This window comes from Lepus europaeus, chromosome 14 (genome assembly GCF_033115175.1).
Source record: "Lepus europaeus isolate LE1 chromosome 14, mLepTim1.pri, whole genome shotgun sequence".
Taxonomy (NCBI): Eukaryota; Metazoa; Chordata; class Mammalia; order Lagomorpha; family Leporidae; genus Lepus; species Lepus europaeus.
The window spans coordinates 27,027,363-27,055,226 of NC_084840.1; the positions used below are offsets into that span (position 1 = coordinate 27,027,363).

Consider the following 27,864-nt stretch of genomic DNA (forward strand, 5'->3'; position numbering starts at 1 on the left):
CACCTCGCCCAGGAAAGAACCACCTCGGGTGCCAACAGGGCCCCCTTGGAGACCATGCACGCCCTCTGCGGGCCTCTCCGTTGCTGGCAGATGGCAGCCCTTGGCTTGCTGCCTGTGGCTGCGAGAGCAGGAGTGAGCATGCCATCCTTTTCTGGTTTGGTCACCCGTGTTAGCCTGAAAGCAGCTCATGCCAGTGGAGTGACCACATGGGACACTTCTATGTCGGGGCCAGAGGATCCCAAGAGAGCCTCTTTGTATTCTCCTGCTCGTGTGGTTCCTCTTTGCTGTTCATGATTCTCTTCCTCCCTTCTTCCCTCGGATTGCCTTTGTCATCCATCCCTATGGCGGCTTGTAGTTCTAGAGGGCTCTGTTCACCCTGCTCCGGATGCTTGGGTCCCAGAAGTTCATAAGCCCTGCTTCAGGATAAGGTCTCCTTCCCGTGAGGGCCACCCTGGACCCTGGGTTCCTGCTCCGTTCTGCTGGGAGGGGCTGCCTGGCCCCAGGTATCTGGCTGAGTTGGGCAGAGGCCAACTGATGAAGTCAGACAGATTGGATCCCATGGTCTGATCACACGCAAGGTGTTTTAAAGGGGACCTAAGACATCATTTGCCTTAGATTCTGAGAAGATATTCCCAGGGTAGAAAGAGGGACATTTCCTCAGCATGGAAGGTAGAGGGGAAACAGCAGAACCTCCAGGGGGACGTGAGTGGCCGTGTCTGCTTCCATGCCTGACTGTTCCCCCAGGGAGCTCCTGTGGCCCAGGGGCCTGGGAACTTTGGAGAACCCAGGATGGACTGGCTCCCCAGAGTCAGACAGGGTAGGGCTCCCAGAGCAGAGGGCTGAGTGCGGAGCCTGGATGCAGCACCCTGGGATCTCCAGCAGTGGTCTGTGGCCACTGGTCCTGGCCAATGCCTCCCAGCTGGGGCAGGCCTGGGGGCTAGGCCCAGTCTGTCTGGCAGGGGCAGGGGGCACTGCTTACAGCATAGCCACAGTTGTCTGCCTGTCAGCCACCGGCCATGGTGCCTGCGGTCCTTCCTGGGAAGTCGGGAATGCGTGGAGGAGCCGGACGGCCTTGAATGAGGGTAGCAGGTGCAAATGAACTGCTCCCTCGCGCCTGCTGTTCCTTCAGCTGAGGCCTCCCCAGACAGGCGCCTGCCCTGCACTAAGTCCCGCCAGACCTGGGCATTCTGCTCACGCTGGGCAGTGCCAGGCTGCCAGCACCCCTGATCGAGGACTAAGGAGCCGACGCTACCGTGGTGTCCCTTCCTGGAATCCCAGTTGTGGCCCCAGACATGCCATCACTTTCTGAAGCTTCCCTGGGGCAGGGTCCACACTGGCCCCGTTGTGTCCCAGGCACCGAGGTGGCCTCAGAGCGTGTGAAGGACTCGACGTGCACCTGGAGAGTTTAGGTGGCAGCAGCAGGGGCTGGGAGCATCTTCCAGAGAAGAGCTATGACAACATTTTAAGAATTAACAAGCGAGCTTACCTCCCAGCCTGCCCCTCTAACAGCCTCTGCCCAGCTGGTGCCTCGGACTCCAGGTCGGAGCTAAGGATAGATTAAGACCTGGTCCTCAACCGTCGCCCCAGGTCGCCCTGGAGGCTGGGATTATCCGGGTGGGTGCAGGGACACGGGTGTCCTCCTTCCTTTCCCAAAGGGCATCATAGGAACCTTCGCACCCTCCTCCTCTTCCGTAGGAACGTTGCCTTGCAAGAGGAAAACCCTTCGCTTCCTTTGCTGCGTTGGGACTGCGGCAGATTTTGGAGAAACTCGTTCAGTCTGAAATACTCACCCTGGGTCTAAGCGGAGCTTCTGGGTCAGGGCTGGCTGAATCATCCTGGAACTCCCGTTTCTTAAAAATAGCCCCCCTGGCAATATTCTAATTATAGCTGGGGAGTACTTGGAGGGGGCCTCTCACACACAAGAGCTCGCCCAGCACTGGCCCTGAGCCGAGCTGGCAAGGACCATGCCATGCTTCTGGCTGGGCTCCAGAAGCAGGTGGATGCTGGGCTCACCCACGGCTGCCCTCTGCCAGGCCCGGACATGGCAGCCGCTGCTGGGGTCAAAGAACAGGATTTCATCTCCCAGGCAGGCAGTGTAGCTTGTATTCCAGGAAGCCACGTGCCCAGCTGAAAATCTGTAAGGGTGAGAGTGGATGCTGAGGAGTGATGCACAGACTGCCACACACAGATCATTAGAAACAGCAGCTAAAAGAATTCATCTACAAATGTCATTTCTTTTTTGGAACAGGAATATAGGCTTACACTGTAAAGGAAGGGTAGGGTGGAGTAATTGTTTACTAAGCTCTATTTATTTGCAAGTCAGAGTTAAGGAGAAACAGAGATCTTCTATCTGCTGGTTCATTCCCTAAATGTCTGCAATGGCCATGTCTGTGCCAGGTCAAATCCAGGCACCAGGAGCTTCGTCCTGGTCTCCCTCGTGGGTGCACGGGCCCAAACACTTGGGCCAGCTTCCACTGCTTTCCCAGGCACATTAGCAAGGAACAGGATTGGAAGTGGAGTAGCTGTGACCCAAACTGGCGCCCATATGGGATGCCAGCATCACAGGCAGCAGCGTTACCCGCTATGCCACAACACCAACCCCAAGGGATGGCATTTTAATTGCTCTAGGACATGACCTGCATTTCATCCTCTTCTCAAGCAAGGACAGCGTGTACTTACGTGAGGCTCATCCTCGGGCGAGGGATTTCTGATGACTGGACTTCCTCAAGCGGAACACACTGGCGAGGAGGGAACCCACGTGTGTGTAACCACGTTTGCCTGAGGCGGATGCTGATGTATGGGGGGAGAAGGGGTCCATCAGAGGGGTTAGCGGTTTGTAAAGATGATCCCGTCTCAGGCAAGGAGACAAAGCAGGCTTTATGGCAACATGAGTAAGATACATATGGGCTCCTCTCAACCTGACTTGACTGTAAAAACCCTAGCTGTCTGCACAGGAGTAGGCCGTGGGCTAGGACAGAAATCCAAGTTTAAGTTTGAATCTTTGAGCAGAAGTGTGTTCCCTTTAGCTGACAGCCTAAGTAGGGTCCGTATAGAAGCCCCTGGGAGCCCCTACTCTAGACCTGCAGGCAGTGGGCCCATTTCTCAGGGAGTGGCTCACCCCTGGGGGGTGGACTGAAGGCCAGAGCCTAGCTCTTTGATACCAGCAACAGGACGTGTGGGTTCTGTCAGCTGGCAACTTACTAAAATGTGTGTGTCCTGGGCTCTGTGAGAACGGACACAGAGAAATAAGAGGGCTGACTTGACAGATAAAGCAGGGGCCCAGGCAGCTGTGAAGGAGGCCCAGGCAGCACAGTTACCTGAGCAGGGCTGAGTCAGAGCAGGTTTCTTCACCACCTCGGGCAAGTTCCAGAGAGGATCACAGACTGGGACTATTCCCTCCCATCTCGGAGGAGCGGGGAGATGGGGTGAGGGCGAGACAGAGCAGGGTGCTGTTGGCGGACACCAATGCCATTCATGGAGCTGAGCTGTTCATTTCCAAATCTAGCAACACTGAATGAGCTGGACCACTTTTGTGGCAGGCGAAAACCATTTGCTGTTGGGAAATCTTCAAAGATAAAAACTAAGAAACTTATTGGTAATTGTCACTTAAAAAAAAAACAAAAACAAACCACTTTTTAAGATTGCATGTGTAACCTAAAATATGTCCTTGATTTTCTTACTGAACAACCTAAACTTGGTTTACAACCTAGGTTATATCAAAGAAGGGGAGACATACAAATGGAAAAACTGGGGTTAGAGTTCATTATTACACTGCCTGGTTTCAATTCCTGGCTCTGGCTCCCAAGTCCAGCTCCCACCAGTACAGACCCTGGGAGGGACCAGGTGATGGATAGCTCAACTGGTTGGGTCCTATTTTCACACATAGGAGACCTGGACTGAAGTCCTGGCTGAATGTTGTGGGCATCTGGGGAGAGAAACTGGGTGAGAGCTCTCTGAAAAAAAAATTTTTTTTGAAGATATATTTTATTTATTTGAAACACAGAGTGACAGAGGGAGAGACAGAGATGATATTCCATCCACTCATTCACTCCCCAAATGGCTGCAATGGCCAGGGCTGGGCCAGACTGAAGCCAGGAGCCTCGAACTCCACCTGTGCCTCCCAGGCACATCAGCAGGGACCTGGATCGGAAGTGGAGCAGCTGGGGCTCAAACCAGTGCTTATAGGGGACACTGGCGGCACAGGTGGCAGCTTAACATGCTGCACCACAACACTGGCCGCTGTCTAAACATTTTCTTTTAATGGAAAAGTTGTAAGATTAATTGTGAGAATACTTAGGCATGGATTTGTATTTGGAAATATCTTTAATGAAGACAGATAGTGTGCAACTATGAATTACTTTCTTCCCAGCCAGCTTGAAGTACTCTCTTATGTGACTTCACATACTTGGGTATAGTCTCATCTTGGGAAAGTACTTTAGAAAAGATTTTTTTTTAGGAATGCTGTTTTACACTGACATACTTTTTCAGATGAATTCTGAAGATTCACCTTGTTACACATTCATGCCTGAGTATGAAGTGTCAGCTAATGAGGCTCCTTGCCTGTAGTCCCTGGGCTTCCTCCTGGACACAGACCCCGGGAGCTCAGTGTTTCAGGGAGAAGCTGCCTGAGATGTTCAGCTCTCCTGCAGAACACAGGACTTCCCGTTGCCTTTCCGGGTTCTCAGATCCTGGCGGGCCAGCGAGACGGTGTGACCCAATCTAGGCTTAAGGCTGACAAGGCGGATTGAGCACTCTGAAGACTTCAGTTTAAAGTCTAGCCCAAGAGCCTGTCCAAATGCTCCTTAAAACCTGTAAAGGTGTGGGGAGCTCTGGCTGGCAGGGGGGGCGGGGGCGGGGGGCGGGGCTAGGGGAGCTGAGTCGGGGCCTTGGCAATGCTCAGTCATCTTTCTCTGGTCTATCCCCTTCCCGGCATCCCCCTTCTGCCCTTCACCCCTAGGCCTGCCCTGCCTGAGAAGAAGGCGGCTGAGCTGAGCACTCTGAATGAGGTGGGCTACCAGATCCGAATTTAGCCAGCCTGGCCGAGCCAGCCAGAGCGTCCTGTGGTGCTTCTCCCTGCACTTGCCCCAGCGTCGTCAGCAGCAACGACTATTGAAGAACTGGAGCATTTTGTTTGTAAGGACTGACCTGGAGATAGAATCTGAGTGGGTGGAAACATTTAGCTTTAAACAGTTCACCAAGAGGCAACCGTGAAAAGGTGAAGCCATCAGCCCGGCTGGGGTTGGACTGCCTGCCTCCCTCAAGACCTCAAGGATAACCACCGTGACTGTAGTTTTGTACTTTTCCATTGACCTACTTTCTGTTCCTTGCTTTGAACATGAGGCCACACCAGTAGGAAGCGCTCACGAAGTCATCTCTGCCACTTTTGGTATAGTAAGATAACTCAGTCGGTATTACTGTCTCTCAGCAATAACAGAAGCAAAGATGGGTGTTTTTTTTTTTTTAAGCAGTCACTGTTACCTCAGTATTTGACATCAGATATGCAAAACTTAATGGTGTTTTTTTTTTTTTTTTTTTGTATTCTCTGTACCGTTTCCCCAGTACTTCCCATGGGGATCTCCACGACTTTGGGTTTTTTTTTCCTGGTGCACGGTATGAGATTTAAGGTTATTATATGCAACTGTTTTACTAAAACAGCACTGAAATTCTTGTGGCAATACGAGAATCCACGTTCAGGACTCCACAGTTACTTCCTCTGTAGTCTTTTGTAAAGCGTTCTCTAACAGCAGTTTTCCATCTTCCAAAGGAAAACATCAGGCATGTTCGGCAGCTAGTCAGTGTTCTGTCACTACCATTTAAACCGCAGATTCCAGCGAAAAGCACAAGAGGCCACACGCTTGCTCCACACGCTTAGCGACATCCTGGCTGCCTCTGACAGGAACACATCCAGCAAGGCCGAGAGCCCAGGAATGCAGTGGCAGGTCTCGAGGGCGACAGCCTTCCTGTTCATCCTTCATCTGAGGTTTAAAACTCCGAGCCAGGTTTTAATTCTGAGGGACTGCGGCTAAAGCTGTGTTCCGATGTCTTCTATTCGGGCCACGTGTGACATGATGTGATTATTTTCCCATACCTTATTGAGGTACCATTTCGTGACATTTAGTAAGTATTAGAAAACAACAACGCAGAGAAGTGAGACTTTTTTTTTTTTTTTTTTAATGGAAAAGCCTTTGGCATCAACTTTTTGGTGTGATTTAGCCCGTGAAGCACCATGGACTGAGTATACGGCCAGTACGTGAATCTGTGACTTCCGGCTGCAGCCCATGGAAGGTGGGTCTCCTGGCATGCGCGCACTGTTCTGTCGGAAAAGCCTGGAGAAGAGCATCTGTCTCGTTTGTTTTCTCTTAGCTGTCTTGTCACCTTGTGAGACCAAGACGCTTCCGTGAGTGAAATCTGCGAGTCAACAACGTGCTGATGAGCCTCGGTGCTGCTCTGGCTGCCTTTGAAGGCGGCCATTGTACGGGAGTTTAAAATCATCATCGTCATCTGCTCCTGAAGATTCCTCCTCACTAAAACTCTGGGGGTGACGTGAAAAGCCAAAAAGCCTTCACCCTGCAACTATATTCACAAACGCTCACTTTGCCCCAAAATAAATATTAATGAAAAGTAGTTTTATTGAAAAAGAAGGCAGTCTGATGTTCTTTAGTGAACAGAACTAAGTAAGACACCTTCATTAAAATGCTGCCTGAGAATCCCGAACTACAAGAACAGTGTTACCAGAGTTCAACGGGAGTTATCTCTGTGTATCTTCACACAGCAAACCTGTTTACAGCCTCATGGACATATGTATCACATGTCTGTAGTCAATCGTTTCGTTCCCATTTGGAAACCATCCTGACCTAGCCATTATCTTCTGTGTATCCACCTGAAATTTCATGACATCCAGTAAGTACGCTACTTACAACACTGCCACCATTCTACAAGTAAGAGCTTGAAATAGGATTTGCCAAGTGTTAAAGTCCGATTTAGAATCGACTGTGCCAAATAGCTGCATAGTGTCTGGTTTCCAACAAAAGGAGAAAGAGTAGAAATAATTTTCTAAATGCTGATGTATAAGCCTTAACACTGCCAACTGGCTTAATAATTGAATTTTCTTCCATGCTCACTTCTTGAATTTTAAATTCATTTCCCTAAAGCAAGAGTTAATCATAGAAATGTGAAAATTCATTTAAAATGCTATTAGTTGTCACTAGTTTTACTGCCCATGGAATATGTTAATTTCTTACAGATATGGAAAAGGCACCAAACTCCTAAATTCTAAAATGCAATAATTAAAAGTATTACGGCAAAAAAACCTCTATTCCAAATGTTTGACCTCCCCAAAATTGAGTTTAAGACTGGCTATATTCAAAATATTAAAAAAATTATGAAATGATCTGAAATCTAGTTTAAAAGTTATGCAAGACAAATTTTATGTTTATGCCATTATGGTAATATATGCAAAGTTTAAATGGATGACAGAAATCTTAATTTTAGACTATGTTGTGCTGTTTTGAGTACACTTTATTTCAGAAAGTGATATTTAGTATTTTCTATATACTCTGAAATCATGAGCATTTCACTTTTTCTAAGTCAATTATTTCATAAGGATTTTATTAATAGATATTGGTAAATAGAACTTTGGAAATCTTAATTCAGTATTCTTACTATACCCAAGGCTTTTGTAATCTATAGTTTTATGTACAACCTTGTACAGTTTTTTTGACATACAATTCAGAATCTTGTTTATTCTCTTGGACTTTGTTCTGGCCAATACATTTTTCTTAAATCTTTAAGAAAAACTGTGATTGTTTTAGTGGGTATTTTTCTAAGTAAATGAAAACTTGTATAATAGTATTTTAGAGAATGCCAGGTAAGTGCATGTTTCAAGTTAACGTTTTTCTCATCACTTGTATGTTTCTACACAGCATGAGACTTTAATAAAATCATTCTGGAAACTTAAACATTGCTGCTCTTCTAAAAATGCAAGGTGGTATGGGTTTTTTTTCTTCTCTTACTACATATGTACTCTTGGAGCTAATTTATTTTCTTTCTTCGCAGTGTTCTGACTCAATATTTAACTCCACTTTATCTTGGCATACCTCAATCCCCTTTTTGGCAGCAGCCTAAGTAATAAAGATTGAGGAGGGCACTGACATGGTTTACAGGAGCAAGAGACCAGCATCCCCAGCTCAGCACACCCACCACAAATCTCCAGGCACACGTGTCCAAGGATGATAATTTATTACATAATCTACAGGCACAAAGCACAGACGAAGCCTCTGTTCCTTCAACCCTTGGAACTCTCTGGATCACTAGCTTGTTTTTTAATGAAAGCAAGGGGTTAAAATTAGACTGTTGCTAAATTCCAACAAAAGACAAGGCTTCAGATATACATATTGAATCTTAAAGGGTAGAGTAAAACCAAAATTTCATTACTCTCAATTTCCCTTTTTATTTAAAACTTGGATAGTATAACACTTGAGACTGAGAGATTCAGTTTCTGCAATGAACTAGATTTAATTGTTTTGGCAGGTAAATAACAGCGCCAGCAGACTCATGGACTCTTTTGATTAAAAACAAAAGTATAGACAAGTGGATAATTATTTTTAGTGAAGTTCTGAAAATCTATGAGGTCATAATGACCCTTTGACTCCTAGTCCACAAAAGAATACTTCATTCGGTAAGCTAAAGTAGAAAGCGATTTCATAGATTAACTCCATAAAAGCGAAGCACATGAAACTATGTTAAACAGGATATAAAAAAGTTAAATTTTCAGAGGTTTTCAGCAACGTTAGAGTATCACGACCCATAAATAATGTTATTCGTGAAATTCACACACAACAAAGCAGTTATTTTCATTTCCCTTTCCCTAATACTAAAAAGGGGTAATTATACTATCAGTATAAGCTGGTGATCACTACATCTGCCAATTGGGATGTATCACAATATTCTGCATTCTACTAAAAAGTGGAAAAACCTGTAAATAAATACTATTAAAAAAACCCAAAAAACAGTGAGAAAAGTACTCGCATATTACAATTTTACCAGGCAAATCTTTATAACTCACATGCCTTCTCAGACTTTCATCGTTTATTTTTCAAAAATAATTGTAGTAAATACCTTAGTATAAAAAGTTTAAAGTCCAATATTATTAGTTTTCCAATTTAAGATGAAGCATTCTATTAAAAAAACCCACTGCAGAAACATTTATAATTCAATGCAAAATGACTGTTTAGCAAAAATGCATGTAATTCTTTGACCCTACTGTCTAAAAAAAGAGTTCCACTTTTTACGTTTTAAATTTTCTTGATTCAAACACTGATACAGAACCAACTACAGGATTTATCAGACCCGCTGTAACCACTTAACAGTGTAAACACCATCTCATGCTGGTGTGGCATTGCAAAAGAAGACTAACAAAAATAATCTTACAGCTGCCACTATGTCCCAAAGACAGTTTTCCTCACAAATTTCTACAGAGTGGGTTTAGTAAAATAAAATCCCTCCCTCAACCCAGGGATCTTTTCTTGAAACTGAATAGAAGGAAAAAAAAAATGCTAGGGAAACAGCTTTAACCCCCAAATCTCTGCCTCTCTCAGGCTCACCTGTCTGGTACAGAATGGAAAGGGTGGGCTTGTGGAAAGGCCCTCTCCCTAGAGATGGGGGTCTGTAACCCAAATATGTCCTCAACACAATGAAGGCATATTACATGGCTCATGACAGTGATAGGCTGAATCAAGCACTTTGTACAACTTAAAAAAAAATCAAGCCCTGCAGTGACTGCTCAGTTGGAGTACTGAGGACTCAGCAGACACAGGGCTCTCCCAGTGAAAGCAGCTCTCTGCAAGAACTCACACACCAGCTCCGAAGCCGGCCCGAAACACGACATTCCTTATGAAGAGAAGGTGCTAAAGAAGATGCGCTGTATTTAGAAATCACTGTCAATTTTACTGGAGTTCGAAATAAAAAATATTTACAACTCTTTTACAATAAAGAATATTGAGATCTCAACGGTCAGGAAAATAGTTTTCATTATTAAAAAACATTTTTTGTAAACTCATTTCTCCTGATATGTTTCAAGCAGTTAACGTAACTTCTTCAAAATGCCACAGCACAAAAATGAACATGCAAACACTAAGAAAAACTTTACATTTCTGAAAAAGAATAGAAATTATGTAATTGAAGAATCAGAGTTCAAGTCTGAACTTAGCCAACAAAGGCAGATGATCTGAAGAGTTATTTTCATTTGGAAGTCCATTCACAGTCCATAAGTCTTGTTCTGTAAGAAGTGACAGTCTAGCTAGAAGTTTCAAGCCACCAACCAGAGCAACTTCAGTTCCTACATTAAAGAAGCACATACATATTCAGCGACACTAGGCCAACAGGTTCCTGTAACCCATACAAGCCTGTTTTTCTAACAACCATGATACAGAACTTGAGATCCCTCTGAAAGACCAAGATGAGCCACTTTTTAGCATATGATTTATTGATTTCATTGAGTTATAAACCAAACTCTCAAACATGTAGCATTTTCAGGTAGCTTTTCTATTTCAAGTTCTGCAAATAATCTTTTTAGAAGAAAATATCAATATAATACATAAGAATGTTAAAGATAATTTGAGATTGATAACTATATATGAAATTCATCCACCAAATACTCTGTATTCACATAAAACAACACAAACGGAACCACAACGCCAGAGGTTGTAAGATGATTGGAGAATAAATCAGTATAATTCAGTCTTAGAGAGTCAGTGCCCACTGCAGTGAGAGTAAGCGGTGACCAGCACTGAGATGCTGATCCATGGCATTCTCCTGACACCTAGTGGACTAGTGCTGGCATGACACCTATCAGGTTCTGATTACCAATGAAGCAGCAAAGCTTATTCTGGTTTATTCTACAGACTGATAAGGCTATTCCCCAGAAAGAAGGGGGGAGAAAAAACAGATGGGGGAAAGGGAAAAAGAAAAGTAGCACACATGCAGAAACATAATGGAAAGAGAAAAAGAGGGGGCAGGGCAGACAAAAAATTGTCCACATTTTAGACTTCCAAAGTTTTTTGAATATTTCTAGATTTCCAGTTATTTTATTTATTTATTTATTTACTTATTTTAAAATATTTATTTAGAAGAGTTACAGAGAGAGAGCTTCTATCCACTAGTCCACTCCCTAGATGGCCACAATGGCCAGGGCTGGGCCATGCAGAACCCAGGAGCCAGGGGCTTCATCTAGTCTCCCATGTGGGTGGCAGGCCCCAAACATGTGGGCCATCATCTGCTGGTTTTTCCAAGCCATTAACAGGGAGCTGTATTGGAAGTGGAGCAGCGAACTGGTGCCCATGTGGGAAGCTGGCACTGCAGGTAGCAGCTTTACTGCTATGCCACAATGCCAGCCCTGTCCAGTTATTTCAAACTGAATTTTCTTTTCCACTTTAAGTCCTATAGTTAATGTACAAAATCTTGTTTTCATTGAATCACAGAGGGAAAAGTGTTCTATCACCTTTGCTTTCTGAATACACAAACTATAGACTTGAGTCTTGCTCAAACAGATCCGATCCTCCGGGGTCAACATGACAACCCTGTCTGTAGCTGGCAGCACGAGCCTGGTCCTACCAGGTAGGCAGCATGCCTTAGGGAAGCTTAAACACAAAACCAGGTATTGACCATTAACGATCTACTGCCAACACAGGAAAAATGGTAAAGTTAAGGCAAGACAAAAGGGCACTGTGAAAGAGCTAGAACTCAGAGCAGTGACCGGAACAGGAGTCTCGGATCGAGATTATTCTTCGGAAATGATTTGCTCTGTACTGCCTCCCATGGCATATGTAGCCAATTAACTGGCTTATTCAAATACATTATCAATCTGTCTCAAAAACAGTTTTCACTCCCCCACCTCTAGCCTTGAAGTTTGAGTGACTGACTCTCTAGCAGAATTTAAGATTAGCAGCATTCTTTACCTTGGTGTCCGGTAACAGCTTCCTTTTCTGCAGAGTAGAAAATATAATCCACAGTTCTGGCACTTCGGGAGTGACAGGTGGTCACTTCTGGAATGCCACTGTCAGGAAGGTAATGTGAATAAACAGATGACAAGCTGAAATGGTGCTGTAAACTTGAAGATAACCTACATGGAGAAGAAAAAATGTTTAGCATCCACTGAGTTTTCATGACCTCTACTATTCCTCCTATCTAAAGTACTTGTGGGGCTGTCATTGTGGTGAAGATTAAGCAGCTACTTGCAATGCCAGCATCCTACATTGGGGCAGCAACTCCAGTCTTGGCTGCTCTGCTTTCAATCCAGTTTCCTACTAATGCACCCGGGAAGGCGGGGGAGGGTGGTCCAAGTGTGTGATGGGCCCCAGCACCCATTTGGGAGACCCAGCTGGAGTTCCTGGCTCCTGACTTTGGCCTGGCCTAGAGTTGGCTGTTGCAACCATTTGGGGAGTAAACCAGTGGACGGAAGATCTCTCTGTGTCTCTCCCTCTCTCTCTGTAACTCTGCCTTTCAAGTAAATAAATATTTAAAAAAGACTGAGGGAAAAAAAAAACATAAAAATGAAAGACACTTCTAATTTGATTCCTAAAATTGAATGTTAAAACAAAAATACTACAGAGGCACTATATGAAACAATCGACATTTCAAGATCTCCCAAAGAGACACGATTTAATCTCTGCCCACTGTATCAACTTCCATCCATCTCTCAACGGCAGCCCCAGACGTTCACATTCCTTTACGACATCTTCACCCCTCTACCTCGGATGACCTGGCCATCTTTCTGCTGGTATCTTCTTTTCCAGATTAATTCTCCTAAAGACTGCTTTAGGACCTACTAAGTCGAAGAAAACTAAGGATCTTTCTGAAATGTAGAAGATATTTTTCTGTGTTCTTGATCTTTCTTTACATATGTAAAGGCAGCACACTTCACAGAGTGCAGAGCTGTCCACAAACAAGGTCCTTCCTTTCCTAGACGCTTCCGGAGCCCTCAGGTGATGTTGCGGATGTTGTACAGGCTTTGTTTGTCTCAGCCAATCCTCACAACCCAGAATGATTAGAAAACTGAACCCAGACACATTAAATTTCTTGCTCAAAACTGAACCACTAAAAAGTGACAGAGTCAGGACTGGAATTCAGGTCTACTTAACAGCTTGGAATTATCAAAGTGATTTTTGAGAAATGGGAATTTTTTTATTCAACCAAAGTCAGCAAAAACCCACTTGCTACTTCCAAGGACTCACTTTTCAGCCGTCACTAGGGCCTCTGTTTTCTCCGGCTGTGTCTGGGTCAGGTCACAGTCTGCCAGAACAGAGAGAACTATATTAACACTCTTAACATCCTGTTTTCTTCTGGTTTGCTGTAGTAGAGTTCTCTTACTCTAGAAATGACATTTGAGACAAACCAAGTTTAGACAGATGCCTATAGTTTCTATGTCTCATCCTGGAAACATATAATGTTTTAATGGCCTCCAGAATTATTAGGAGGAATAAAATGTAAAGAATTCCAAAGCAACATGCAATTCATGCACACATTAATTTTGGAAACTGGACTTTAAAATGGTAAAATTGGAGCTCTTAGGAAAAAAAAGGAATGGGCACATAACCATACATTATTTATATGAATATCATCCTTGAGATGTCATCCTTTGAAATGTAGTTTTTTATCTCCAAAGGGAATACTGTTACCCAGCAGACTGCCAAAATGTGTTGCAAACACTCACCTGTCTTTTCTACTTTTGGTACCTGCTGCCCCTCATACACACAGTTCTGTGAGATACCTAGGTTTGGGGGCCAAATTGGAATAGATAAAATTCTTTGTCCCCGTGAAGACTGTTCCTGGCCAGATACCTAAACGAAATTTCAACAGGTATCTTAAGTGAATAGATTTTAAGTAGTTTATGTATTAAAAAATTATTATCTCAAAGGGTAATCCAAGAATGGTAAATATCACTCTTTACTTATTAAGGGATTATTTGTGCTTATAAAATTGTGTTCAAATGCAATCCAAGAAGCACTTGTCATTTACATGAAAGGAATCTTTTCCTATATGTTTTCCTCCAATTTATACATCAATGTCACTAATAGCTTTGGACTAATACTGCCTATCATATCAAACACGGAGAGATCAACTCTTATATTGGTTAAATATACTGAAGGCAAAACATCTAAAGGCAAGCCTAGGAAAGCACAATAAAAATAGCAACATGGGGTCAATTATACTAAGCTAAAGAATTAAAATATTTATCATTATTCAAAAAAAAAACAAAAACAAAAAAAAACTTCTCCATTACCACCTTCGGAACAATGCCTTTCCTGTGGGGTATCCATGTCTGTCAATGCTTTCACTTCTCTTAGCCCCCAATTTTTTTTTCTACCTGCCAATGTCTCTAAGCAGCAGAAATTCTACCAAGTGACTGTAATTGCTCTTTAGTGGTTGTAGAAAACCATCACAGCTTGAAGTGAGATACGGATCATCCAAGGTATCCCAACAGCCATTAAGAATTACCCTCCTGTGCCATCGGAGCACTCAGTCCCTCTCCTAGTGACAGCAAGGAACAAAGACTTACCTTTCCAATGGCAAGTCCTTCATAATTCAATTTTCCTTCCTTTATGAAACTATAGAGTGGGGAACCAGGAACAGAATTAAAGTCACCACACATAACAATAGGACAGAAGCTGCCATCTTTCTGATGGGCCACACTGGAAATCTCTGCCAGTAGCATGGCCAGCTGGGTCAGCTTAATATCCCCTCGCCTTGGATTGTACAACAGATGTGTGTTAGCTACACAGATTGCAGGGGAGGCAGCACACGGAATTTTGGGCTGCAAGAGTAAAACTAATCCAACATTGTCTCTGTCCAACAGAGGAATACCAGGCCGGTAGAATTCCACTGGGTTCACTGATAAGAGAGAAAATTTGGAATGTTTGAAGCAAATGGCACAACCATCAGGTTTTCTTCCTGTCCGCATCTTATATTCACAGTGATAACCTGTAAAAAAGAAATGAATTTAAAAGGAGAATTTTGTGTATGTATGTGTGTATATATATATATGTACTTGTCAAAACACAGCTCACCTAATATTTTTAAAGCTATTTTGTCTTTTATTTTTTCAAATATTTTTATTCAAAAGGTAGAGAAAGAGTGGCTCACTCCCTAAATGCTGGCGACAGCCGGGGTTGGGCCAAGTTGAAGCCAGGAGCCAGGAACTCCATCAGGGTCTCCCATGTGGGTGGCAGGGACCCGATACTTGACCTATTATCTGCTGCCTCCCAACGTTTTAGCAGGAAGCTGGATTGGAGGCAGAGACCTGACCTGGGGCACTCTGATAGGGGAGGCAGGTGTCCCAGGCACTGGCTTAACTCACTGAGCCACACCATTTGCCCCTCTCATAATACTTTTGAATGATTTTTACCAGTGTATTTTGTAAAACATTAGTAATGTATGATGTTAAAAAATATTAGCATCATAAAAGTTTGGGACTGGGTCTTTTAAGTCTTTAACTGCTAGATTTAAGTCCTTAATATGTTAATGTGCAATATCACCCTATTGACACTCAGTGACAGGCCTTCAATCCTCCAGCCCCCAACTCTGATCCTTTTCTTACAACTTCCCCTCCTCATTCCATTCCAACTTCGAGGGGCCTCCCACCTGCCTTAACACACTCCTCCCTTGGCGTCTTTTCTTGGCTATTTCTGCCTGGAACGCTCTGGCTATGGCTCGCTCCTTTATCTCCAGTAAATCCTTGCTCCAACATCACCTCACCTCATCTGATCGTTTTGTTTGAACCTGAAATCTCCCCTGTCTCACTTTCTTGCTTTTCTACAGAAAACTATCCTTACGTACTATGCTATTTACTTATTCTATTGTTGGCCTCTGTTTTGCCTAATGCTATATCCTCACTGACTAGAAGAGAGCCTGGTATACAGTAGGCACTCAAAAAAATTGTTGAATGAAAATGCAAAGCAGCTACCTTTCTGAATTTTAAGAAACCACAGGTAATCTGCTTCTAGAAGTGTTTCTCCATTAATAAGTTTTTAGCTTCTACATACTAGCACTGGGAGAAACTAGACACTAGAAGATATTATTATCGTATTGAACTGGACACACAGGTTCCTGATCTCAACAGAGCTCAGAATCTTAGAGGTCCAGCGGGATGCAGAGCAACTACTGAGAAAGGGAGCCATTAACAATGCTAACACACCTTTCCATCTGAATTAAGATTATAATCAATACAAAGGTTTCCAATTGAAGTACTTCAACACTTTCCTGCAACAGATTAAGTTTTCAAAGATTCTTAGCTTCAATATACCATAGATCTTTGTTAGCAAGTTATACTTTAGTAACATATAAATCTTCAAAAGTAAATTCAGCTAATATAAAAGTTAAATTGTACCCAACGATTCCAAACTTGGTCTGATCTCTGTTCCATAATGATCTTCCTGAACTTCTTGCAAACAAAGTACCTTGGAAGAAAAACAAAACAAAACAAAAAAAAACAGCTTAAATTAAAACGCAGAAATGCAAGTACGAATTTTCTGGTGCTTTTATCTTTCAACCAAAAGTTTTAAAATTCTAAACCTGATGACAGTTGAAATAGTTGAAACAAGCCTTTATTTGTTACTAGTTGCAAAATTAATGTTTCCAATTTGAACATTCTGAGCCTGGAGCTCTCTTACTATCCAAAATTGGTATTTACCAAAGGAAATCATTTTAATTTACATGTCAGGATATTTTTCCTGAATTTACATTTTCATTAGTACTTTCTTTCAGGCCCTTTCTTTAAATGTCATCAGCTAAATGAAAATTTTGCATGAATTATTAAAAAAAAATTTTTTTTTTTGATAGGCAGAGTGGATAGTGAGAGAGAGAGAGAGATAGAGAGAAAGGTCTTCCTTTTTGCCGTTGGTTCACCCTCCAATGGCCGCCGCAGTAGGCGCATCTCGCTGATCCAAAGCCAGGAGCCAGGTGCTTCTCCTGGTCTCCCATGCGGGTGCAGGGCCCAAGCACTTGGGCCATCCTCCACTGCCTTCCCGGGCCATAGCAGAGAGCTGGCCTGGAAGAGGGGCAACCGGGATAGAATCCGGCGCCCCGATCGGGACTAGAACCCGGTGTGCCGGCGCCACAAGGCGGAGGATTAGCCTGTTAAGCCACGGCGCCGGCCCTGAATTATTAAAATTTCAAACCCAAGAAAGTATTTACTGAATACTTAATATGCAGCCAGTCACATCCACCAAACTGACCAATAATTAAAACTTTTTAGATCTTTTTTGAAAAGTCAGATGATTATTTTTACCAACCACCACTAACCAAAAGCTGTCAGATACCCCGTCAAGAACTCTTCTGTCAGTTTTTTTTAAACATCTTCCCTTATCACCACACAAAAATGGAAAAAACCATTCCACTCACAAATGCACAAATGAAACGCTCAACCCCGCTTTTTATACCTGAAGACTTTTGGTTAGTATTTTGCACTTACATCGGCATCAAAATGTTTAATTTCTTTCAGAATATTGGGAAACCTAAAACTCCAATGTAATACTGGCCGCCGGCAGTGTCTGTAAAGGTGTGAGTTATCTTCCAGTAAATCTTGTGAAAGTATATTATAGGACATCACTGAAAAATCGAACTGGTTCTCACTGTCTTCACAGTGGGGCTCAGTATTTTTGTCTCCTACGATCTTCGTTTTTTCTTTATTGTGGTTACATATATATTCCCAATTCCGTGTTATCATCCCTGTTAAAATATATTAGGCAAAACAAAGAATTAATCATAAATAGAACAGTTTCTCTCTCTTTTTTTTTTTTTTTTAGTGGGAGGTAAAATAGCAAGGTTTATTAGGGAAGGAACATCTGTAAGGACGGATGGGCACCTCTCCAGACAGAGCCTGAGACTGGGGAGGAGGAAGGAGGGAGGTTACATGTTGAGTGGAGAGATTACACCTGACCAGGCCAGGTGGGCGGCTCAGCAAAGATGCAGAGAGCTGAGCGCCAGAGAACAGTTCCTTATATGTAAGTATTTTCTTGGCTTTAAAAAATTTCCATGGACAATGAATAGAATAACATTTTACTGCCTGGGAAAAGGCAATATGGCACTGAATAACTAGGGATCATTCAACAAATTAATTTGCAAAGGCAGTAAAAAGACAGACTGACCAATCAAAGGCTTTTATAAAACAGGTTTAAAAGGATGTACGCTAGCTATTTTTGAGGCTGTGGTAGGAAAGTTAAGAGTATACAGGAACTGTGAATCTCTGGATAAAAAATTGCTCTGCCACAAACAAGCTTAGCAACTTTATAACCATAATACCATATCTGCATGGCACACTTGGCTTTTCAATAAGGTGATTCCACAATGTATTTTATTCCCTATTAGTAAGATAGTCAGTGTCACTAAATAATTAACTAAGTTCCAGAAACGATTCTCAGTTCAGAATTCTGGCATACACATGAATGAATGGCACATAATGGCAGTACGTGGAAACAGCATTTTGTGCCTAAACACTCAAGTGGAAAAATGCAAACAAAAGGAACAAAAGCAATCTTTGTAATGAACGCCAAAGCATAAGTTAAATATGACAATTACAGAATGCTCATAAATATAAGGGCTGGCTGACAAACCTAATGTACGAACAAGAATGTGCCACAGTTTATATTCTGAGAAGACATACATACTCCACAAGTGATGAGAGAATTGAAAAGCATGCGATTTTGCAATTATAGGCAGTCCTCAACTTAGAAATGACCACCAGTTTGGTGTGTGCGCGTGTGTGTAGGGTGTGCATGTGTATTCTGATTTTGTGTCCCTATCACTCTGACAGCCATGGGAGCCATGAAGAACTTTGTGGAACTTTGATTCAAGAATGTATGAGCTCAAAAGAAGAGAAAAACAAGAAATAGGAGGCACAGGGGAATGCAGATTCCAAGCATGATGAGATTCCATGAAAAGCCTCAGCCCCAGGATAACTCCTTCTATTCTACATGAAGGTTTTCTTCACTGGACAACACTGCCTAAAATTCCACCAATTAAATAAGTCAGTTGAGGGGCTGGTGTTGTTGTGCAGCAGCCTAAGCCTCCACCTCCAGTGCCAGCATTCCATATGGGCACCAGTTCATGCCCTGGCTGCTTCACTTCCAGTCCAGCTCCCTGCTAATGCACCTGGGAAGGCAGCAGAGGATGGCCCCTGCACCCACATGGCAGACCCAGATGGAGTTCCTGGTTCCTGGGTTGGCCCAGTCCCAACTGTTGTGGCCATTTGGGGAGTGAACTAGCGGATGGAGGATCTCTCTGTCTCTCCCTCTTTCTCCTTCTCTCTGTAACTCTACCTTTCAACTCAGTAAAGAATTTTTTTTTTAATTTAAAAAATAAATTAAGCTGAGGTTAAAATATTCAGTATACTTAAACATGTAGTAAAAAGAAGAGACTAAAAGAAATTAAATACAGTATTTTTAAGAAAATTATTTCTGAGTGGTAGATTGTGGAAGATTTTTCCAAATCTCCTATAATGACAATATATTTACAATCAAAATTACACCATAAAAAGGTGTCAATGAAGTAATAATTTCAAAATCTCTTCTGGTAAATTAGTTTCATTAGCAGCTAAGTTGTTGGTAATAGCAGCACCAAAGGAATAGAAATTTTGATTAAATAGTAGAAAAATAAGACAATTTTCCAACTAGCGACTACTGGAATGAGGGAGTTAAGAGACTTAGGATACCATGAAGGTACTAAAAGGATAAAGAAAAAAAGGTGGGGGCCCAACTCTGTGGTGTAGTAGGTTAAGCATCCGCCTGCAGCAATGGCATCCTATATAAGCACAGATTTGAGTCTCAGCTGCTCTACTTTTCTTTTAAAGATTCATTTATTTACTTGAAAGTCAGAGTTATACACAGAGAGAAGGAGAGGCAAAGAGAGAGAGAGGTCTTCCATCCACTACCCAATTGGCCGCAAAGGCAGAGCTGTGCCCATCCAAAGCCAGGAGCCAGGAGCTTCCTCTGGGCATCCCACACGCGTGCAGGGGTCCAAGGACTTGGGCCATCTTCTACTGCTTTCCCAGGCCATAGCAGAGAGCTGGAATGGAAGTGGAGCAGCCCGGACTCTAACCGGCACCCATATGGGATGCCAGCACTGCAAGTGGTGGGCTTACCCATTATGCCACAGCACTGGCCCCGGCTGCTCCACTTTTGATCCAGCTCCCTGCTGATGGCCTGGGAAAGCTGTAGAAGATGGCTCAAATCCTTGGGCCCCTGCACCTACATGGGAGACCCAGAGGAAGCTCCTGGCTCTGGATTGGTACAGCTCTGGCCGTTGCAGTCATTTGGGAAGTGGAGCGAAGACCTCTTTCTCTCTCTCCCTCTGTAACTCTGCCTCTCAAGTACATAAATAAATCTGAGAAACAGAGAGAGAGAGAGAGAGAGAGAGAGAAAAGAAAAGAAAAGAAAAGAAAAGAAAAGAAAAGAAAATAGGAAAGGAAGGAAGGAAGGAAGGAAGGAAGGAAGGAAATCCAACCTAAAGTGTTCAACTGTTAAAGATTTTTGCCTGTCCCAAGACCAAGAAAGGGAAGGAAACCATCCACTTCCCTGTGTTGCACTGAACATTAAGAACACTACCCCTGAGGACTCAGAACCAAGGCTAATTATACCAGCTACACAGAAATACTGAGATTTACAATTTCTATGGGGAAAAACTAATCTAGTATTTAGAATACAGTTCATTTATAAGTTGGGGACTGTCCATGATGGTTTTAGCCGCAAATCAAAGTCACTACATGAATGCAGATGGAAAGGGCTCAGTCATGCAAACAAAGTATAAGCTATCATTGAAAATAGAGCACCACCCTAGTGTCGCTGCCTCGTTACAATACAAAACACAAAGGCCCCAAAGCTTACTCATATTTCCTTATAAAATATGTACATAGAATAATAGTGCATAAATGCATTAAGATTTGTATAGCCCTGGTAATAAAAGAGTTTGAAAACCAGCTCTTGTGTAATTACTTTTTAAATAACCAGGACCACTGGGTTATCTGATTGATGCAGTGGCTTTCAAACTTTTGTAGCTTATAGAACCCTTTGGTATTACTATTCATCACGGAACGCCAATCTTGGGCATGTTGGTACAGGAGCCTGGATGATGGGGTAAACACACATTTTATCCTGATCACATTTGCTTTCAGTAAGCTTACAGAAACGTGCTCAAGCGCTAGGGTTCCATAGAAGACAATTTGAAAATCACTGACAGAGTGGAGTCTCTGGCCTTCATACACTTCACAACACAAATTCACTCCAAAAGCTTATATACCTTCCATGTCAGGAGGAACAAGGTGATCACAGCAGAGAAGAGAGATGAATCAAAGTAAGCAAGCAACAGGCCTGATGGGGTTCTAGGGCGCCTACTTAACATGTCATGACTGTGTTACATAAATCCTTCAAACACCACTTGAAAGTGATAGGCAAGTTAGCAATGCTGTTCTCTTGATGGAAAAGAATTAGTGAAATATCGGAAGTCACAAATATGGCTTAACGAAGAGCATTTTCCTTATTCATAATACCTAGGAAGAAGGGACATATAAAGAGTCAGGTTGTAATCAAGGCTTTTCAGTATGTAAATGCAATGCCCCATCCATTAAATGGAAAACAACAGCACCACAATTTTCTGAGTACCTACTATGAAGCCAACAGTGTGTTAGGCACTTTACATATCTCATTTTGTACAACAGACTTTCAAGGTAGACATTATTTTACATGAGGTAACTAACCAAGGAATAGAGAGGTTAAGCAACCTAAGTTCACACAACCAGTGGTGGAGCAGAGTGGTGTCACAACACCAAAGCTCTATCTAAGAACACACCTGACTCATGAGGGATTAAACAAAAGAGGAGTGTGCTGGCCTGATGAGCAATAAACACACCAATGAAAAGCAATCTGATGTCACTGGCAGCCCTATATTCACAGACCACAGATTGTCCTCAGGAACCTACTTTTAAATGCTCCTAAACACACCTTTCATTCATTCAAACACATATTTCTTGTTTATCTCCACATGCTGCAGTTAAATACCACAAAAACAGATTTTCAGTTTTGTAGACTTAGACTTTCCACTTATTATATGTTATTATTTATTTTTTTTCTAACTAGGTAACTAACTTTGTAACTGGGTAGCAAGAGGATGCTGTGTGAACATTAGTTGAGTAACTATCCCTGGAACCCAGCTGAAACCTAGGTACTACTTCCTGCAAACCAAGACAAAGAAACCTGAAGAACTCTAAGGCACTCTGGCACTGATGTACAGGTAGAAATCACTCTGTCTTCCCTTGACAAGCGTGTATGCCAGTCCTCTACACAATGCACTCACATGGTCTATTCTCAAGTACCTTCAGAGGAACCAACTTCACCGAAAACTACAGTTCGTTAAGGACAACTCCAAGTTCTACTCAGATACCTCATATTTTCAGGGGGCGGAGTGGGTGTGGGCTAGAGGCACAGAAGGAGTCTAGTGAATTGTTTATAGTAAAAAGAATGAGAAAAATAAAAGGAATCCACATTAAAAAAAAAAAAACTTTCTCAGTTATTAAGATGTGGTACCCATTCTAAAAGATAATATATAGGTTCTTCCAAAAATTCATGGAAAATGTTATGAACAAAACTACAAGGATTTCAAAAATTGGCACTGAAATAAACTTAATAATGTTTCTATGATTTATTTGAAAGGTAAAGAGAGAAAGAGAGACAAAGAGAGCCCTCCCAGCCGCTGGCTTAGCTCTCAAATGGCTGCAGTAGCCAGGATTGGGGCAGGCCAAAACCAGGAGCTTGGACCTCAAATCAGGTCTCCCCCATGAGCAGCAAGAACCCAAGAACTTGATCCATCATCTCCTACCTCCTGGGGTGTGCATCAGCAAGGAGCTAGAATGGAGAGTGAAGCTGGGTTCAAACCCAGGAACTAAGATATGGGGGACATGGGCTTCCCAAATGGTGGTCAAACACCTGGCCCAACTTATCTTTTAACTGTTTCCTCAAGGAAGTTTTGGAAATATCCTCATACTTCCAACAGACTCTCAAAACTTCATCCATAGACCCAAATTTGAGAAATACAGATTTAATAAAAATCTTACTCTGTAAGCCAATATCTTTAATTTATAACTTTTGCTACTTAAGAGTCCTTTGGTCATATGCAAAAATGTTAAGCCTTAAAAATGAAAACAAAATTAATTTCTTTTTAGATCTGTGGACTTTCAACAGTACAGTTACCAGTTTCTAAGTGTATGGATCTGTTTCAAAAACGCTGCCACTAAAATTTATCCTTAAACTATGATTACTAATCTACATCTTCATTCTTTTCCAACCTTATTCTACCTACAGTCACTTCCATGTTTACAGCCAGAAATCTACAATTAATGGAAGCTCAAAATAAGGATTTCATTTTACAGTAATGGATTTTTTTTTTTTTCCCTACCAGAAAACTACTGTTTCCAAATAAACACCTCTAAAACCTGCAAGAGGTTATCAAGGATTAGATATGAAAGCTTCAACTGAAACTGTCATTTATGTCTACATCTACACCAAGATAAATGTCACCTTTACCTTGGTGCTTTCTTCGTTTTGACGAAGGCTCATCTCCCTCAGAGTTCATGACGTAACTAGAGAGATGGATCAGAGACGTCTGGCTGAGGCTGTCAGGTCTCCAGCTACAGTACTGAAATGGAGTTCTAGACTCCGACAAACAGGGTGGCCTCCAATTGAGTGAGAAGTGCCTACTACTGAAGTATGGGTAAGGAGCACGAGAATAATGTCCAGGCCACCTCATACAACTAGAAATGTGTCTGTTCCAGCAACACCTCTGCAGATTCTCCCACGGTGTAGTCCAGTCTCTGCCCAGACTCCTCGGGTGATGGGAAAACATGGGGTATCTAAAAGAAATAAATACACTCCTTGAGGTACCACTTTTTTGTTGAACCCCAGTACATCAAATCTGTTTCCTCAAGGGAAGGCAATGTCTAATATTTCAAATCTGACTTCTAAATCTAGGAAGGAGGAGGGGAAACCAGCAGCAATTTCTTTTTCGCATCAATATCTCGATATTCTCTCCCTCAACCACCACGGATGGCATTCTAAATAACACAGAATGCTGCCAGGGCTCCCAAAACACCACACAGCCCTCAAGAAGTTGGCAGTTTAACTGAGATAAATCAGTCACCAATCTAGTATTCAGAGTCCCTTTCCAGCACCTAATAAAATTCAGTGGAAAAATAAAACATAATATGTTAATATACAACACATATCAGACTACAATGAAAGCAGATTTCTCCTCCAACTTAGGGTTGGGGTAAAAGCATGTTTCTGAACAGGTTTTTATACCAAGATTCGATTTTTCCAAACACTTATTCAGCTAAGAAAATAAAAGGCTAGGTCAACTCCACAAAACTACTTCCCTTGCTAATCAGAATCAGTGGGTGGATAATTTATTTTTCTATTTTTTTAAGTATGCTTTTCCTTGGGGGGAAATGAAAGAAGACCAAGATTACTGACTGGGAATCCATCAACACTCCAAAACCAAAGGCATCAACTTAACCTATCATCCAAAAGTCCTCTGAAATTCTGCTAACATTATTTTTAAAAGATGTTGTACTCAGGCTCTGAGGGCACATGTGGCTTAAGCATCATCTTGTGACTACAGTATTTTGGTAAAATGTTAGGATTCAGATAAGGACTTCTAGCCTTTGCTCTAGAATTCAATGCAGGTCAACAATGGCCTGTTGTACATTCAATGGAATTTTATTTAAATTGCATTACCTGTTATTGGCTTTTATGTCACGTTTTTACATTTTAACAGCATCTAATTTACTATTATACATTTTTGTTCTCAAAAATCAACTTGTCCATCTTAAACCCAGGCATGCTGCACTATCTTGCTTCGTGCCAGCTCTGCAAACCATTGAGCTGTAGGCAGTTGGTCCCCGCGTTTTCTATCCTAACAAGCCACCTTGCTGGAATAAAACACAGCAACACTTCTTCCCTGTATTTGCAGTTCATCATACAGTTGTCTTCTCCTCTTAGACTCTGAGGTCCTGCAGGGCCAGTCTTCTAATTCGTTTTAACCCTGGCCTCTTCACAAGTGCCTAGCACAGCGCCTGGCCCATAGCTGGTACTCAGGAAACAATGCTGAATTCAATCGTTAAAAGCAGATCCCCAGGCCTTACGTAATAATTCACTCAGTGCTGTGCTTCCCACGCGTGCCACACAGGTCGGTTTCGCAGGGTACACAAACTTTTTCGTTTGTAAGATCTAAGGATTTACGTTGAAGTTTATTTAGGAGAAGGAAGATAATCAGTACATCAGATCCAACATCCCGCGGACACCGCTTAGGACGACGCTACAGGCGGCACCTATTGAAGGGCTCTGGGTTTTTTTTTTTTTTTTTTTTGGCAGGTTTGAAGTTAGACAATTTATAGACCACCACCCAGGAAGCAACGCAGACGGATCGGGAGGCTGGGACACGCGTGAGTAAAGTTTGAGCCACTTCACACGCCAGTGAGCGAGCGAACGCTGCGCGCGTGGCGAGCCGGGCCGCCCGCACCCGCAGCTCCCGCCACCGCACCGCAGGGTCCGCAGAGGAGGCCGACCCCCGAGCTCGCAGCTGGGGTTGGGGCAGCAGGGCCGGGGCGCCCGGGCCAAGGCGGGCCCGAAAAGCACAAGGCCGGCCGGCAGCCGATGCGCTCCAGGTCCGGTGGGCCGAGCGTCCCGCCGGCTGCGCGCCGGGTTTACCTATCCCTCAGGGTCTCCGGAGGCTCGTCCCGCATGCACCATGGCCCAGACCCTCTTCCTCCTCCTTCCTCCCCTTGCCCGCCCCGCCCCGGGCTAACCTGGGCAGCCCGCCCCTTCCTCCTCCCTCCAACCGCCCAACCCCACTGACCGGCCTCGCCCCACCACACAGCGGCCGTAGCCCCTCCTCATACAGCGCCACGCTTCCATCTTCCCTTTCTGCCAGCGTCCAATTCCCAGGCCCCAGGCTTCTCAACCTCTACAGCCGACAGGGCGGCCTAAAGCACCACGGGGTCCCCATCACTCCAAGTCCCGGCTCCCGGCCCGGCTGCTAGGCATGCTGGGAGCTGCAGTCTCGCCAGCGCCCGGGGCTCCATCTTGCACAGTGGGAGTCCCTGAATTCCTGAGTAGCGTTCAAGGAGCATGCGCAGAGCTCATGAAGCACGAATAGCCATTTCAGAAGTGGGCAAAACTCCCTCCTCCCTCTTAAAGAAACAGAGGGGGCCGCGCTGTGGCGTAGAGGTTAAAACCCCGTCTGGCGGGCTGCTCCACTTCCGATCTAGCTCCCGGTGATGCATCTGGGAAGGTAGGGGAATATGGCCCAAGTGTTGGGACCCTGCACCCCCATGGAAGATCCTGATGGAGTTCCTAGTTCCTGGCTTGGCTTGTGGTCATTTGTGGAGTGAACCAGCAGGTGGACGATCTCTCTGATCTCTCACTGTAACTTTTTTTAAAAAAGATTTTTATTTACTTATTTGAGAGGTAGAGATAACAGATAATGAGAGGGAGAGACAGAGAGGTCTTCCATCTGCTGGTTCACTCCTCAAATGGCTGCAACGGCCGGAGCTGCGCCAGTCCAAAGCCAGGAGCCAGGAGCTTCTGGTCTCCCAGGCGGATACAGGGGCCCATGGACTTGGGCCTTCTTGTACTGCTTTCCCAGACCATAACAGAGAGCAGGATTGGAAGAGGAGCAGCCCGGACTCGAACCAGCGTCCATATGGGATGCCTGTGCCGCAGGCAGAGGATTAACCTACTGTGCCACAGCGCCAGCTCCCTGTAACTCTTCCAAATACAATAAATAGTTTGGCAGCTGATACTGAGATGCCCAAAGTATTTTTGTGATAGAAGCAGATGTACCCCATCATCCGAGAAGCATACCACATACGTTACTTAAGTCTAGGCAATTTTATCACTCACTCCAAAAGATGGATCTGAGGCAGCAATATAATTTTGCTGTCTCTGTTTTTCTGGCTGTAATATTCTTTCCCAGTAATTTTCTGTTTTACTCGGGTATTTGTATGACCAATAAGTTATTCCCCCCTGGTGGCAGCAATGAGTAGAGAATCAGTTGGGCAGAAGAATAGCTCTTCATATCTGGACCGGTGAGTTTTCATGTTTCTGTGTTTACTCTTGACTCAGGATGAAATTGTAGACTTGAAGCCTTAAACTCTCTGTATGTGTTTGGGTTTATGTGGTTGTAATTTGTAAAGGCCTTGACCCCTCATGTGATTATGTGAGTATGAGATGTCATAGCTTTGGAAGGTTTTACCAATTAAATTGTAATATTTGTTTCATTAGAGGAGCTCTGCTCTGATTGGCTTAGAGAGATAAACAAGCACTTACATAAATCTAATTCCTAAAATTACTTAAAAATAAAGAAATCAAAGTACTTTATATATGATAGAATGTAAAGACAAATATATTATTCTGATAGAAACTAACTCAGATATTTTAAGAAGGCAAATTCACATGATTAAGATCAATCTATAGGGGCCAGTGTTGTGGTGTAATGGATAAAGCCACAGCCTTTGATGCCAGCATCCCATATGGGAGCTGGTTCAAGTCCAGCTGCTGTACTTGGACCCAGCTCCCTACTAATGTGCCAGGAAAGCAGCAGAAGATAGCCCAAGTACTTGGGCTCCTGCACCCTTGTGGGAGTTCTGGAAGAAGCTCCTGGCTCCTGACTTCAGCTTGGCCCAGCCCTAGCCTTTAAGGCAAGGCACTGCTTGCTTTTTTAGAATACCAGCCCTCTATCATTGCAGCACAGCAGTGGACTTAGGCAGTGAGATAGGATGGCCAAGGAGACCTCAAGACAAAGGACTCTACTAAAGGGAAGCCAGGT

The 27,864-nt window shown here is 43.4% G+C and overlaps 2 protein-coding genes across 11 annotated transcripts in view; one reads left to right on the forward strand and one right to left on the reverse strand.

Annotated features, from left to right (window-relative positions):
• VASH2 (vasohibin 2) overlaps positions 1-7,587 on the forward strand; it is a 31,802-nt gene extending 24,215 nt beyond the window's left edge. For 2 of the 3 annotated variants that reach the window (XM_062210332.1, XM_062210334.1), the window contains one exon: positions 4,958-7,586. In XM_062210332.1, the coding sequence (XP_062066316.1) occupies positions 4,958-5,030 (73 nt within the window). In that variant the 3' untranslated portion in view covers positions 5,031-7,586. Of the gene's footprint in view, positions 1-4,957 lie in introns of all 3 variants that reach the window. The other variant, XM_062210333.1, reaches the window with a different exon arrangement.
• An 848-nt stretch (positions 7,588-8,435) lies between these two features.
• On the reverse strand, positions 8,436-26,144 carry ANGEL2 (angel homolog 2). Of its 8 annotated transcripts, XM_062210328.1 has the most exons (10): positions 25,894-26,144; positions 25,181-25,265; positions 23,565-23,890; positions 17,465-17,721; positions 16,382-16,451; positions 14,555-14,976; positions 13,709-13,835; positions 13,230-13,287; positions 11,955-12,118; positions 8,436-10,336 (listed from the first exon to the last, which is right to left on the reverse strand). In XM_062210328.1, the coding sequence occupies exons 3-10, from the start codon at positions 23,881-23,883 to the stop codon at positions 10,185-10,187; spliced, it is 1,569 nt and encodes a 522-aa protein (XP_062066312.1). In that variant the 5' UTR covers positions 23,884-23,890; positions 25,181-25,265; positions 25,894-26,144; the 3' UTR covers positions 8,436-10,184. The 8 variants fall into 8 exon arrangements, with proteins under 8 accessions (XP_062066312.1, XP_062066307.1, XP_062066308.1 ...); XM_062210323.1 differs by lacking the exon at positions 25,181-25,265; XM_062210324.1 differs by lacking the exons at positions 25,181-25,265; positions 25,894-26,144 and adding an exon at positions 25,746-25,798.
• Between the last annotated feature and the right edge of the window lie 1,720 nt (positions 26,145-27,864).

Excerpts from the sequence above, each read along its gene's own strand:
- ANGEL2 (XM_062210323.1), bottom strand. The coding sequence starts at position 25,952 with ATGGAAGCGTGGCGCTGTATGAGGAGGGGCTACGGCCGCTGTGTGGTG. Across the intron at positions 17,722-23,564 it reads AAAACGAAGAAAGCACCAAG|GGATGATAACACGGAATTGG; the intron begins GTAAAGGTGACA and ends ATATTTTAACAG. Across the intron at positions 10,337-11,954 it reads AGCTGTTACCGGACACCAAG|GAACTGAAGTTGCTCTGGTT; the intron begins GTAAAGAATGCT and ends TCTTTAATGTAG.